Genomic DNA, 13,317 nt, shown 5'->3' on the forward strand with positions numbered 1-13,317 from the left:
TTTCTTTATTATTTACAAAATAAATTAATAAATAATCCCCAATATAAAACATTAGAAATTACAAGTACTCAGGACTCAGTTGTGTAGACTGACTACTTTTCATCATCCACTGTTCTCATAGTAGGTAAATCTTCTGAACAATCTCGGAGAAAGGGTTGCCCCAAATCAAGTAGGGCTTACCGTGGGTTATTAAACTTTAGCCAAAATCTTTTTCTTTTATTTATCTATCTATCTATTATTTATTTATTTATTTGAGAGGGGTGGGATTCGGAAGTTTCTGGAAACCTTTTTTTCTGCCATGAGGGCTCATACCTTGTTTCAATGCCTGTTCGAAGTTCAAGTGTTGAACCAGAATGGACGCTGTTTCATTTTAATTTCAAGGACCCTCAAAATTGGCAAACCTTGACATTTGTACGCCAGGGGGCGTTCTATGTTAAAATTTAGCTGTAGACAAAGATGGCGGTACGGAAGAAAGACGGCGGCCCGAATGTAAAATATTTCGAAGCGTCTGATACCGTCTCACAGTTCGACAATGTCCGCGTTTGGCTGGGCAAGAATTATAAAAAGGTACTACCTGTTTATTTATGTTCAATGCAAATTGATCAATTAATATTTAGCATTGATAAAGTAGCTAGAGTGATGACGGGAGGCAGAAAGCGGGTGGACAGAAAAGAGGGGAGGGAGGGGAGAACGATGGAGAGAAATCCAGCTGTTTAAATCCACCGAAGAGCATGAAACAATAGAAGATGCGGGAACAGCGTCTTGGGACCACTGCTAAATAGACACACTGTTCCCCCTAAAATGCACGATTTTGCAAATTAACCGTGTGCGTACATGTTTCTACCAGCCATGTTTTAATACGATTTCATGAAGAAGCGAGACAACATTTTCCTTTATCCGAGGAATAAGCTAGCGGGCTAACGGTACGCACCGGCCAGCCGAGCGCACAGGTCCAGATGTGCGAACGGTCTGCGTGCCACATTATGTCGGTTAATGGGATTCGCCCCGCGCATCAAATTCTACGTTTCTAATGAATCAGTGAATTATGGTCAGTGATAACTCACAACGTCTTGTGGTTCTGCGCTCTGTCTGCCCCTCCCCTTTCATCCACCGTTACAGTTTTCATTTAGAAACTGTAACCTGTCATAATACGAAGGAAAAAAAAGACACGGAGGTCCATGCATGTGTGAAGAGTGCTACGGGATACGTTTACCACATTTTAGCTGAATGGGACTGTGCGGAGAGAAAGCGCATTTTCGGATGGGTAGCTAGCTAACTTAAATGGCATGATTGTAGCGGGTGCAGTGACCTTCGCTGGCTTTGTTTACCCGCTTTATATATGCCTGTGTATCACACCTGAACAGCAACTCGCATCTGATTCCAGCAGATTATAAGACTGAGTAAAATAGATAGTTTCCCAGATGGACGCGTGATTTAAAAAGTAGGGATGAGGCCAATTTAAGAGCTTGCAGTTGCAATTCTGCCATATTTAATAGAAGGGTTTTGTAGCACAGTTGTTTTTGTTTTTTCTTTTTTTTTTAGGTTATTTTTTTCTGAGGTAACAAAAAACATTAATAACGGGACGTCAGCAACATTTATGCAGTTATAGGTTGCTCCAGTCAACAGGGGCCACAGTGGACACACTGTTGGATCAAATATCTGTTCCGAGCTTTGACCTGATTACACAGTATTGAATGATAAGATTGTCTCTATATTTTAACGTCTTTCATCTTAATCCAGGTAATAAAGTTGTCTTGTTTTAGTAAAGACCTATTTACAGTACAGCAGTAAAACCGAAAAAGTTAATGAAATACATAAGAGAGATAAATAGCCAAAAGGTGAAAGGCTCATAACATGACAAAATGCAGTAAGCATGGAAACTTCAGCAAGCTGGCTGTGTCTTAGTATCTTCAGCAGGGGGAGTCAGTGTATTTACTATGCTATCAGGACAAACATGTTTACTGTTTTCTTTAACAGCAAAGCAAACTTCAAATTGAATCCTGCCATATTTAAATTCTTTATCTGAATTTTAAGCTGCATGAGAGGTAATATGGAACATACGTCTCTCTAAACATTATGATAATGAACTTTTTGTGTTCTCCCCCTCTCTTTCTTTGTATGTGTGTGTATGCGTGTTTAGTATATTCAAGCAGAGCCCCCCACCAATAAGTCTTTGTCAAGTCTGGTTGTTCAACTGTTGCAGTTTCAAGAGGAAGTTTTTGGCCGACATGTTAGCAACCCTCCTCTCACCAAGCTCCCGGTACACACACACACACACACACACACACACACACACACACACACACACACACACATATTCATGCATACACATGCACATGTTTCTACTCATGCAAACTGTGGCGACTACCACCCAAAGGTAGGCTCTAACTTTAACTTTCTGTCATCTTTTAAGATGAAGAGTTTTCTGGATTTCAAAGCGGGAGGGGCTCTGTGTCACATACTTGCTGCTGCCTACAAGTTTAAGAGTGACCAAGGATGGTGAGATGGCTCTTGCTATCTTTGTGAAATACAGATTCCTGTAGAGGTGATGATAATGGGGTCAATAAAGAAATAAAGAGAATCATTTTTGTATCTCAGGAGAAGGTTTGACTTCCAGAATCCTTCCAGAATGGACCGGAATGTTGAGATGTTTATGACCATAGAAAAGTCTTTGGTACAGGTACGCCTTCCCTTCTTTTCCCTCCATCCCTCTCCCTCTCTCTCAAACACAGTAGTAGTACTACAGTAATATATCTGAAAGGTTATAATGGGAAAAAGAACTCCCCTCTCCTGTGCGTAGAATAACTGTCTGACTCGACCAGTGATCTACCTGAGTTCAGAGATTGAACCCAAGCTGCTAGGAAAACTGAAGGACATCATTAAACGACACCAGGTACCACCACAGCTGTGCTCTGAGAGCAGCTTGGGCTTTTTTTAACTTTGTTTTAGATCGATTTTAACTTCTTCTTGCTGTAATGTTGTGTGTTTGTGTCTCAGGGCTCAGTGACAGAGGATAAGCAGGCCAGTTCTCATGTGGTGGTACCCATCCCTGCCAGTCTGGAGGAGGGTGAGTCAGTGGGAACTGAAACACTGAAGCACAAAAGATCACAACATTTAGTGTGAAATGATCCGCTGACTCATCTAAATGATGTGCATGTTTGTATGTGTATTTCTGCAGAGGAATGGGTCCGTCCTGTTATGAAGAGAGACAAACAGATGCTGCTTCACTGGGGTTACTGGCCGGACAGGTAAGGCTACACATGCATACACATAAAGGCATACCCACACTCTTACACAAACACACATGCACATAATCAACTAAGGCTTGCTGTGCTACATCTTTGTGTCTTATTGTGCAGCTATGACACATGGATCTCTGCTAGTGAGGTAGAGGCTGTAGTGGAAGATCCACCCAGTCCAGAGAAACCCAGGAAGGTCTGACATTTCTCAGTCTCTCTCTCACTTACACCCTCTCTTTTTCCCATCTTCTCTCAATCTCTCCATTTCTTTCTCTTTCCTCCTGTTTTTTCATGGTTCTGCTCTTCCATTTACTCTTTTTTCCTTCTTCCCCTCTCTCATCTGTCTTCCTGTCTTAACAGTCCTCGCTGTGTTTTCATACATTCAGTAAACACTGTCATTTCAGTGTCTGATTTTACTCAACTTTCTAATTCAGATTCTTAACCTTGTGCCTTGTACTTATGAATCCACCATTCACATGAGAGCAGGTTCACGCTAAGTGGATTCTGGATTTGGACCAGTACAATGAGTGGATGAATGAGGAAGACTATGAGGTTGGTGAAGGGGGCACAAGGAGGAAGAGGATCTCAGCCAAGACCCTGACGGATGAAGTGAGCGCCCCGGACGAGAGGAGAGACAAAAAACCTGGCAATGCTAAGAAAAGAAAGCGCTCACCCTCGCCATCTCCTACTCCTCCTCCGCAGGAGAGCAAGAAGAAGAACACCAAGAAAGGGTACAGCAGAACACCACCAGAAACTACACCCATCCACAGCAGAACAACATCAGAAGCTACACCCAGCTACAGCAGAACAGCACCAGAATCTACAACCAGCCACAGCAGAACACCAGAATCTACACCCAGCCACAGTAGAACAGCACCAGAAACTACAGCCATCCACAGCAGAACACCAGCAACTACACCCATCCACGCAGAACAGCACCAGAAACTACACCAAGCCACAGCAGAACACCAGAATCTACACCCAGCCACAATAGAATAGCACCAGAAACTACACACATTCACAGCAGAACACCAGCAACTACACCCATCCACAGTAGAACAGCACCAGAAATTACACCCATCCACAGCAGAACACCAGCAACTACACCCAGTCACAGCAGAACAGCACCAGAAACTACACCCATCCACAGCAGAACAGCACCAGAAACTACACCCATCCACAGCAGAACACCAGCAATACACCCATCCACAGCAGAACAGCACCAGAAACTACACCCATCCACAGCAGAACACCAGCAATACACCCATCCACAGCAGAACAGCACCAGAAACTACACCCAGCCACAGCAGAACACCAGAATCTACACCCAGCCACAGTAGAATAGCACCAGAAACTACAGTCATGCCCAGCAGACCAACACCAGGGACTACACCCATCCCCAGCAGACCAACACCAGAAACTACACCCAGTCACAGCAGAACACCACCAGAAACTATACCCATCCACAGCAGAACACCAGAAACTACACCATCACAGAAAAACAACATCAGAAACTACACCCAGCCACAGCACAACAACATCGGAAATTACACCCAGTCACAGCAAAACAACACCAGAATCTACACCTAGCCACAGCAAAACAACAGAAACTACACCCAGCCACAGCAGAACAGCACCAGAAACTATAGCCAGCCCAAGCAGAACAGTATCAGAAACCACACCCATCCCCAGCAGACCAACACCAGAAACTACAGCCAGCCACAGCACAACAGCACCAGAAACTACACCTAGCCATAGCTAAACAACACCAGAAGCTACACCCAGCCCCAGCATAACAGCACCACAAACTACACCCAGCCACAGCAAAACAACACCAGGAACTACACCCAACCACATCCACACAGGCATCTGACCTGACTATTCACTTGTCTTGCGTTTTTGCTGTGTGTCTTGTGTGTATGTGTGCCGTGTGTGCTCTGTGTGTGTGTGTGTGTGTGTGTGTGTGTGTGTGTGTGTGTGTGTGTGTGTGTGTGTGTACGCACGCGAACAGGCCCACTACCCCATACACTAAGTCAAAGCGAGGGCAGAGAGAGGAGGAGCAGGAAGATCTCACTAAAGACCTGGACGAACCCTCACCTGCGCCTGCAGTGGAGGAAGCTACACTTCCTAAAACAGGTAGGTTAACACACACACAAACACAATATCACACTAACAGCGTAAAAATTGCCATGTTCATAAAAATGTAGAATGAGGTTATGCTTCTCAAAATAGAAAATCACAAGCATATGTCTTAAGCTGTACATTTCAAACAAGGCTGTGTGTGTGTGTGTGTGTGTGTGTGTGTGTGTGTGTGTGTGTGTGTAGTGACCAAGAAGGACTCAGATTCGACTCCAGTGAAGGGGGGGACAATGACTGACCTGGGTCAGTAGACGTAGCAGTATGTCTGTTGGCTGTGTCCTGATAGTACTGTCAGTGTTCTTCCTCGCATATGGCACTAATCTCTGCTCCTCTTCTTTCTGTCCATGCAGATGAGCAGGAGGATGAGGCTATGGAACCTGTGGGGAAGGTAGAACCAGTGCTCTCGCTAATACTTCACTCACTGACTCACTTTATAGCCCTAGTCCCACCCTTAACCTAGAAACATGCAATTCCAAAAGCTACACAGGTGTGTCTCACAAAGTACATGCAAGTCATATTCTCATTATTCAGGTAAAGTGAGCATATCGCTAAGCAATATTCATCTGCTTACTTGTGGGAGGCCGGGACACAGTTATAGTACCAATAGCAAGAGGGAAATGGGTGGCGTTATGAAAACACTTTTCTTTAAAGGGAGCCTATTGTGCCTCCTTTGTACAAGGTAACTTTTGGTTGCATACTGAATGTGGTATGCTGATTTGGGGCTGATCAGTACGTGAGTAGTATTTTGAACATAACCTATGTTTGAACTGGTGTCAGAACCTGAGTTTGCTCTGAGATTTCTAGTTAACCTTATCATCATTCGGGTCCTGCAGCAAGAAATGCCAATATTTTTTTAGAAAATTACATGTAACATATTAGCTAGCTAGCTTCCTCGCTACCTTAGCCGTTAGTGTGGGGGGGGTGTTTTGTTTAGTTTTTTTTTTTTTCTGTTAATGGGACATAATGATAGCGGATCTTTTCATAGGACCCCTTTAATGTCCCTGGGAACAGATGATACCTAAGTGTTATTTTAAACATTCAGCAATTTTTCAATTAAAAATCTCAGGGTCTGGATAATATTCCAACAAGGACCTAATATTCCAATTAGTAGTAATAGGTCATACTTTGTGTTTGTACATTATGCGTCCAAAAGTGCAAGATTAGCCCAATTAGAAAACGCAGACATGGGTTTCCTTTTGGCTTTAATACAGTTAACTTATTTCAGAATAGCAGACAAAGAATATTATCAGGATATCACTTCAAGGCCAAACTTTATTTATATCCACGTGTGTGGTGAATGTGTCTTACTTCTTTCTCTTGTGTGTTTGTCATTTGGATATGTGTGTGTGTGTGTGTGTGTGTGTGTGTGTGTGTGTCTGTCTAGGAGGAAGAGGAGGGTTCTCCCAGTGTAAAAGGAGAGCCAGTGAAAGGTTCTGATCTGCATGAGGATAATGTGACCGAGCAGACCCACCATATCATTATTCCCAGCTATGCTGCCTGGTTTGACTACAACAGGTAAACCAGCCTACAACTCCCATCAGCCTCATAATGAACTTTAAAGTGCAGGCTTCTTACTGAGGCTCGGAAGTCTCTTTTTTCTTTTTGCTTCCCACTTTGCTTTTTGTCTGCCTCTCTCCCTCCCAGTGTTCATGCCATAGAGCGGAGAGCTCTGCCAGAGTTCTTCAACGGTAAGAACAAGTCCAAGACCCCTGAGATGTAAGTATGAACACACATACACTTCTGTTGTTGCAAATGCACAACAAAATTGCTGCAGAGCTGTGGAATCGTTCCTAGCTCACACTCATAACACTGCTTCTGTCTTGCCATCTCTCTCCCTCTGTGTTGTAGTTATCTGGCCTACCGCAACTTCATGATTGACACATACCGACTGAATCCGCAGGAGTATTTGACCTCTACAGCTTGCCGTAGGAACCTGGCTGGAGATGTATGCGCCATCATGAGGTCAGTAGGGGAGAACTATAACATTGCTGAAATGAATAGCCATTTAACGTGGCTATTTAGTTTAAGTGTTGGTTAATCAAGCAGAATATTCCAGTTACGTACAGGTACAGCTCCCACAAGGACAGTTAATTTCTACCTGTGTGGGTGTGTGCGTGTGTGTGTAGGGTCCATGCGTTTCTCGAGCAGTGGGGGTTGATTAATTATCAGGTGGACTCAGAGAGTCGGCCCACTCCCATGGGGCCACCGCCCACATCCCACTTCCACGTGCTGGCAGACACCCCATCCAGCCTAGTACCGCTACAGCCTAAAGCTTCTCAGGTGCACATTTACACATACACACACACACACACACACACGAACACACACACACACACACACACACACACACACGCTCATGCCGATACACACACCTGCTAACACACACACACACACACAAACACACACATGTGTAAATCCTACATTTGCATACATATATACTCCTTTTAATAATTACAAATTTGTGTGTAATAAATGACTCATTGCCATTGAGGTTTGTCCTGTCTTCCATCCTGTCTCCCTGCGCAGACTCCGTCCACCCAACAGATGCTGTCCTTCCCAGATAAAGTGAAGGACAAGCCCACAGAGTTGCAGAACTTTGGGCTTCGCACAGACATGTACAACAAGAAGAGCGGCCCAGCCAAGGTATAGCATTGAGGGTAGTCAGGGGCAGTGAGGGGCAGGAGGGCCATTTTGAGGCAGACTGTGTGGAAACAGAGCACTGAGTCATTAAGAGAAGGTTGCCTGTTGAATGTGCTCTGGGGAGCTTGGTATTCTGCACCCAGTGGGAGAAGGAGAAGAGTTACGCAGGAATTAAACACGAGTGGAGAGTAAGAAGTGCATGACCGTTCTGTCACAGGGCATACATGCAGCCAGTGCGACACGGGAGTGGACTGAACAGGAGACATTGCTGCTGCTAGAGGTACCAGACACACACACACAAACACACCTATACACATATAGGCACACATACACACACATACGCTGACATACTCCCGGCTCCTCCTTTCACCAAACATGTTTTCCCATGCTCTGCATTGGTAGGGTCTGGAGATGTACAAAGACGACTGGAACAAGGTCTCGGAGCACGTGGGCAGTCGCACGCAGGATGAGTGCATACTGCACTTCCTGCGCCTGCCCATTGAGGACCCCTATCTGGAGGATGGATCCTCCCCCCTGGGCCCACTGGCCTATCAGCCAGTCCCTTTCAGCCAGGCAGGAAACCCTGTCATGAGCACCGTAGCCTTCCTGGCTTCGGTGGTTGACCCACGTGTGGCTTCCGCTGCAGCCAAGTCGGCTCTAGGTGAGACGTCAAAGGTCAAAGTACTTAGGAGAATTATTATTGTAATCTTACCCATGTTTTAGCTTGTTTTATTCTCTAAACTAGCTCAAAGAGACCACTATGCATTTACATGCTATGAAACGGATACATTATAAGAGTTTTGGAAAAATTAATAATATTGCTTTCTGCTGGAAATATATGTAAGTAATGTGGCAGATAGTTAATGCAGGTGATAGACCATATATTTGTTCACTGTCGCACACTATAATATATTGTATGTATTTGTCACATTTTCTCTGTGCATATCACTATAAATTTTTTAAATGTTTTATATCAATGCACATATAATTTAGAAAATGATAGTTTAATGTGTATAAAATATGATTTACAGGCATGTTGCCTGCTCATGCTCGTGTGTGTGTGTGTGTGTGGCAGAGGAGTTCTCTCGTATGAAGGAGGAGGTGCCAGCAGCGCTGGTGGAGGCACACGTGCGTCGGGTGGAGGAGGCTGCTAGAGTGAGCGGAAGACCCGACCCTCTGTACGGCCTGGAGGGCAGCGGCATTGCGGGCACCGGCCTGGAGGACTCAGACAGGCCTGGTACAGCACATGCACAGACAAATACGCAGTCACACACTCACACACACGCGCTTTACAAGCCGCTACTTGGCCCCTGTGAGAAAGGGGAACGACGTGTGTTTATGTTTGCAGCAGAGGAGAGCAGTGAAGAGATCAAGAGCAACGATGGGCAAGCCAGTGAGGACAAGAGAGATAGTAAGGTGAGCCCCTTAGGAAGCCTCAGCGCACTGTTTATTGCAGCTTATAGAGCCATTATATAGTAACCAAGTATAATATAGTCCAGGTGGTTTATGCTTCAGTAAGAGCACAAGTGTAATAAGTGTGTACAACACTCCTTTCTGTTCGGGCACACAGGAAGGTAAAGACGGTGCGAACGAAGAGGAGGAGAAACAGGGAGAGAATGGAAAAAAAGAAGAAGAGCGAGCGAGAGAAGGGGAAACAGAAAGAGAGACAGAGAAAACAGATTCAGACATGGGTGTGTTGATGCCCAGCATAAACAACAGACGGAACTGAGCCTCTAGTGTCTGATGAGAGAGCTGACAGTAGGCCTCCCCCTCTCTTCAGGTGACGGAGAGAAGGAGAAGGAAGGGAAGGAGGGAGCCGATGAGGGCCCGCGGGAAGGAGAGAGCGAGGGAGAGAGAAAAGCCAAGGTGGAAAGAGACGTGGGCGAGGGCAACCTGGCTACTGCAGCCGCCTCTGCACTGGCAGCTGCCGCTGTGAAAGCCAAGGTGAGTGGACGCGCATGCACACACCCCCCAACTCCACATCGGTTTGTACCGAGATGCACGTGTTCACTGCTACTGACAAAGGACCAAAGCATCTCTGTCACTTTCTGTCCTCTTTCTTTCTTGTTCGCTCTCTCTTTCCTTTTAGCACTTGGCTGCAGTGGAGGAGAGGAAGATCAAGTCTCTGGTGGCTCTGCTGGTGGAGACTCAGATGAAGAAACTGGAGATCAAGCTGAGACACTTTGAGGAGCTGGAGACCATCATGGACCGGGAGAGAGAGGCGGTAAGGCATTATGGGTAATGTAACTTCTGGACTGACTTTGCAGCTTTGTCATTGCAGCCAGTTAGAATGTATGTATTTTACACTTGTGGATATGACGTGTGTGTGTGTGTGTGTGTGTGTGTGTGTGTGTAGTTGGAGTACCAGAGGCAGCAGCTCCTTGCCGATCGTCAGTCGTTCCACATGGAGCAGTTGAAGTATGCGGAAATGAGAGCTCGCCAGCAGCACTTCCAACAAATTCAGCACCAGCACCACAGCAACCAGCCCGGCAACCAGCCCGGCAATGCTCCACCTGTACCCCATCAATCAACCCCTAACACTAGTGCCCCACCTCCCACACCCAGCCCTGCCCCAGCAGTTTCTACCAACGCCCCCAATGAAGCCCCTCCCCCCTCAGCCTCTCACACCTCCCCCCCGAACAACACACAGACTGGAGTACTGCACGGTGAGAGAATATGAGCATAACAGTTCATCACACACACACACACACACACACACACACACACAACAGATAGTCATACTGTGTGCATACTAAAAGCATGTACCCATTCCTTGAACAATATCAGAATTACTGATTATAAAATGTAATTGTTGAATGCTGTCAGTTAAGGCTAGGTGGTTTATACTGAGCGCGTGACTGATGTTGCTTGCTCTCGTTCTTTCTTTCTCTATGCTCCACTACCCTCCCCTGTTTCTCTCAGACTCCAGCACTCCGCTAGCAGGGGACTCCCTCCGCCCCAATGCCCCGGTACCTCCACCCCAGTAAAGAGGGCCAGGCAGAGGGGGAGAGTCAGAGGGATTTTAGACAGTGAAAGAAAAGAGATAGAGAAAGAGAAGAGATTGAGACAGGGAAACAAAGGGAAGGAAATGTAGTTTTGTCTTTTGACTTTGTTATTTAGGAGGCAGTCCTCAGTTAAGCCAAGATTTTAACAAAATAACCGATCCAGCCTCCAGTGAGTCAGTGCAGCCTCACAGGTCTGTGTGGACCAGCTTAGCAGTCAAAAATGAAATCACACAAAACAAACCAGCCTTCTGGTTTTAACATATTAGGAAAAAAACACCCAATGTATATGCCAAAACAGAATGCAGGGCCTTAGTGTCCTTAAGAACATCAAAAAAAGACTCATTATTGAAGGGCCTGGTGGTATTTGTAGTCATATTTTAGCCTCTTCTCTATCACACTATTTTTAATGAGCCCTTCACAAAATTGCAGAATGTAGAATTCTGAGGTAACTCATCCTGAGACATCCCAGTGTAGGTAGTGAAATGTATTGACAAAAATAAAGGAAAATAAAAAAAGAAAGAAAAGCTGCACTTTTAAAAATGTTTTCCCATTTTTACTTTTGGAGACAAGCATAAAGTCCCATTTTGACCTGAAGCACTTAAAAGTCCTTTTCCTGTCTCCTTCCTCTCACATAATCTTTGTATTCATCTAATAGAAGCACTCAATTTGGAATGAATCTGAGAAAAAAAAAACTTGACTTTGTAATTGTTATTCCGTATGTGTGAATATTGGTTTAAATTTTGGGACAATGTGAAAGGCTTTGTGGGTCAGCCTGTTGTGCTTACTTCATTTGTTTTCCCATACAAGTAACTTTTAGCATGACACAAAAGAGGGCAACAAAATGGTGTTAAATGTTTGCCTTGAAACTTGTCTGTAGACGAAAACCACGTACTGTAAACTTGGAGAGTCTCTCCTGAGTGTTTGGATACGTGTTGATTTGCTGTTAGCAGCGTAAGAGGTGACTCTCCCGGCTGTTTCTTTCCACCCCAGGTTAATAACGGCCAACGTTTCTCTACGTCTTTCTAGGACGTTTTTTAAAGACTGAGTGTCCATGGCGTGTGAAAGGACTGTCTCGTAGTAGTTCATGGATTCATTTCAAGTTAACTGAAACATAAGAGTGTCAAAGCTTTGGTTCAAAAAGCAGGGGACATTTTTGTTTCTGTATCAGGAAAAGTTAGGGAAGACAAAGCCGTCCATCTCGATTGTGTATGATACAAAGAATACAGATATTAACCAAACTGTAATCTGACTATTTTAACAAAGTACAAAAATCTTATCGTACAATATATTTCATTTTCACTGTTCAGACTTATGAGTCAGCTCAGATTGTGAAAGAGAATGTGCATATGTATTGAATGCCAGTCCAAACCCACATGAAGCATGGTTATATGAAGGAAAAGGCCTGGTTTTGTCACCTGATTACTACCTGGACAGAACAAACAAGGGATCTTGTTACATTTGCAGTTGTATCCTGTGTCTATCTTCATATTGTATCTTTCCTATTTTTGTATTTTTATATGTTTCTTTCCACTATTATCATGATTGCAGTATTGCTGTTGACATATTATTCCTGTAACTTTGCTCTCTTTCTGATTGTGAACATGCTTGTGTTACTAAATTGTCAATGTGAAAGTGTCATCCTATACCATGAGACTGGACCGTAAGAGTGTGTGAGAATATGTGTGTGTGTGTGTGTGTGTGTGTGTGTGTGTGTGTCTGCCATGCATTGCGTTCTTCTGCCTTTATGTGCCATACGTATGCTGATAACTCACTGCTTTACAGTGTTGCAAGCAGTGAATGCCACAGTTAATATCAAACTCCCACACATTTTAACAGTAAAGCAGTTTACATCTCTCCACATGCATGCTAATACGCAAATGTGTGCAGTAATCAAACACTTTTACCTACACAACACACATGCCTCATTACCAGTGTTAAAAAGTTAATATGACCAATTCTTTCAGATTGCTGGCCTTTCTGTCTTTTACAGTGTGTGAACCTAGCGATATATTGAGTAGTTTGTCTAAGTGTTTCTTTTTTTCTTTGTTCAGTTTGTCTTTTTAAAAAGATGGTGCAAAAAGCTGAAAAGAGTTATGTGTACAGTGGTTGAATGCTTGTGGACATCTGTCCTTTGCTGATTTGTTGCAGGTTGCCGGGTCAAACACCTGCTTAACAGACTGGTTAGTAAGAATGCAACAGTTTTAGTTTCGGAAATACATCCAAAAGTCTTGAACAATAAAATATCAATGATGGCCTCAGTCTCTTACATGCTTTTCAGGGAAACTGGTTGGAGA

General features: G+C 44.3%; 1 protein-coding gene across 4 annotated transcripts; it reads left to right on the forward strand.

Moving 5' to 3' along the window:
* Positions 1-416: 416 nt before the first annotated feature.
* Positions 417-13,275, forward strand: smarcc2 (SWI/SNF related BAF chromatin remodeling complex subunit C2). 4 transcript variants are annotated; one of them, XM_081718406.1, is made up of 27 exons: positions 417-567; positions 2,141-2,260; positions 2,414-2,499; positions 2,599-2,680; positions 2,801-2,893; positions 2,998-3,067; positions 3,179-3,248; positions 3,360-3,435; positions 3,726-3,848; positions 3,942-3,970; positions 5,251-5,375; positions 5,565-5,621; positions 5,729-5,766; positions 6,763-6,893; positions 7,023-7,094; positions 7,227-7,340; positions 7,505-7,658; positions 7,905-8,021; positions 8,236-8,298; positions 8,421-8,679; positions 9,094-9,255; positions 9,367-9,434; positions 9,589-9,709; positions 9,799-9,962; positions 10,108-10,242; positions 10,375-10,684; positions 10,941-13,275. In XM_081718406.1, exons 1-27 carry the CDS (start codon positions 457-459, stop codon positions 11,003-11,005), a joined length of 3,015 nt encoding a protein of 1,004 aa, XP_081574532.1. In that variant the 5' UTR covers positions 417-456; the 3' UTR covers positions 11,006-13,275. The 4 variants fall into 4 exon arrangements, with proteins under 4 accessions (XP_081574532.1, XP_026863650.1, XP_081574531.1 ...); XM_027007849.3 differs by having other exon boundaries at positions 419-567; positions 3,726-3,970; positions 9,370-9,434; XM_081718404.1 differs by having other exon boundaries at positions 424-567; positions 3,726-3,970.
* The last annotated feature ends 42 nt before the right edge of the window (positions 13,276-13,317 follow it).

This window comes from Electrophorus electricus, chromosome 7 (assembly GCF_041902795.1).
Source record: "Electrophorus electricus isolate QZ-2024a chromosome 7, ASM4190279v1, whole genome shotgun sequence".
Lineage (NCBI taxonomy): Eukaryota > Metazoa > Chordata > Actinopteri > Gymnotiformes > Gymnotidae > Electrophorus > Electrophorus electricus.

Bases quoted from the DNA above. Each gene is read 5' to 3' on its own strand.
- smarcc2 (XM_081718404.1), top strand. From the start codon at position 457: ATGGCGGTACGGAAGAAAGACGGCGGCCCGAATGTAAAATATTTCGAA. The intron at 7,659-7,904 runs GTGCACATTTAC...CTCCCTGCGCAG, and splicing joins TACAGCCTAAAGCTTCTCAG to ACTCCGTCCACCCAACAGAT. The intron at 10,685-10,940 runs GTGAGAGAATAT...TGTTTCTCTCAG, and splicing joins ACAGACTGGAGTACTGCACG to ACTCCAGCACTCCGCTAGCA.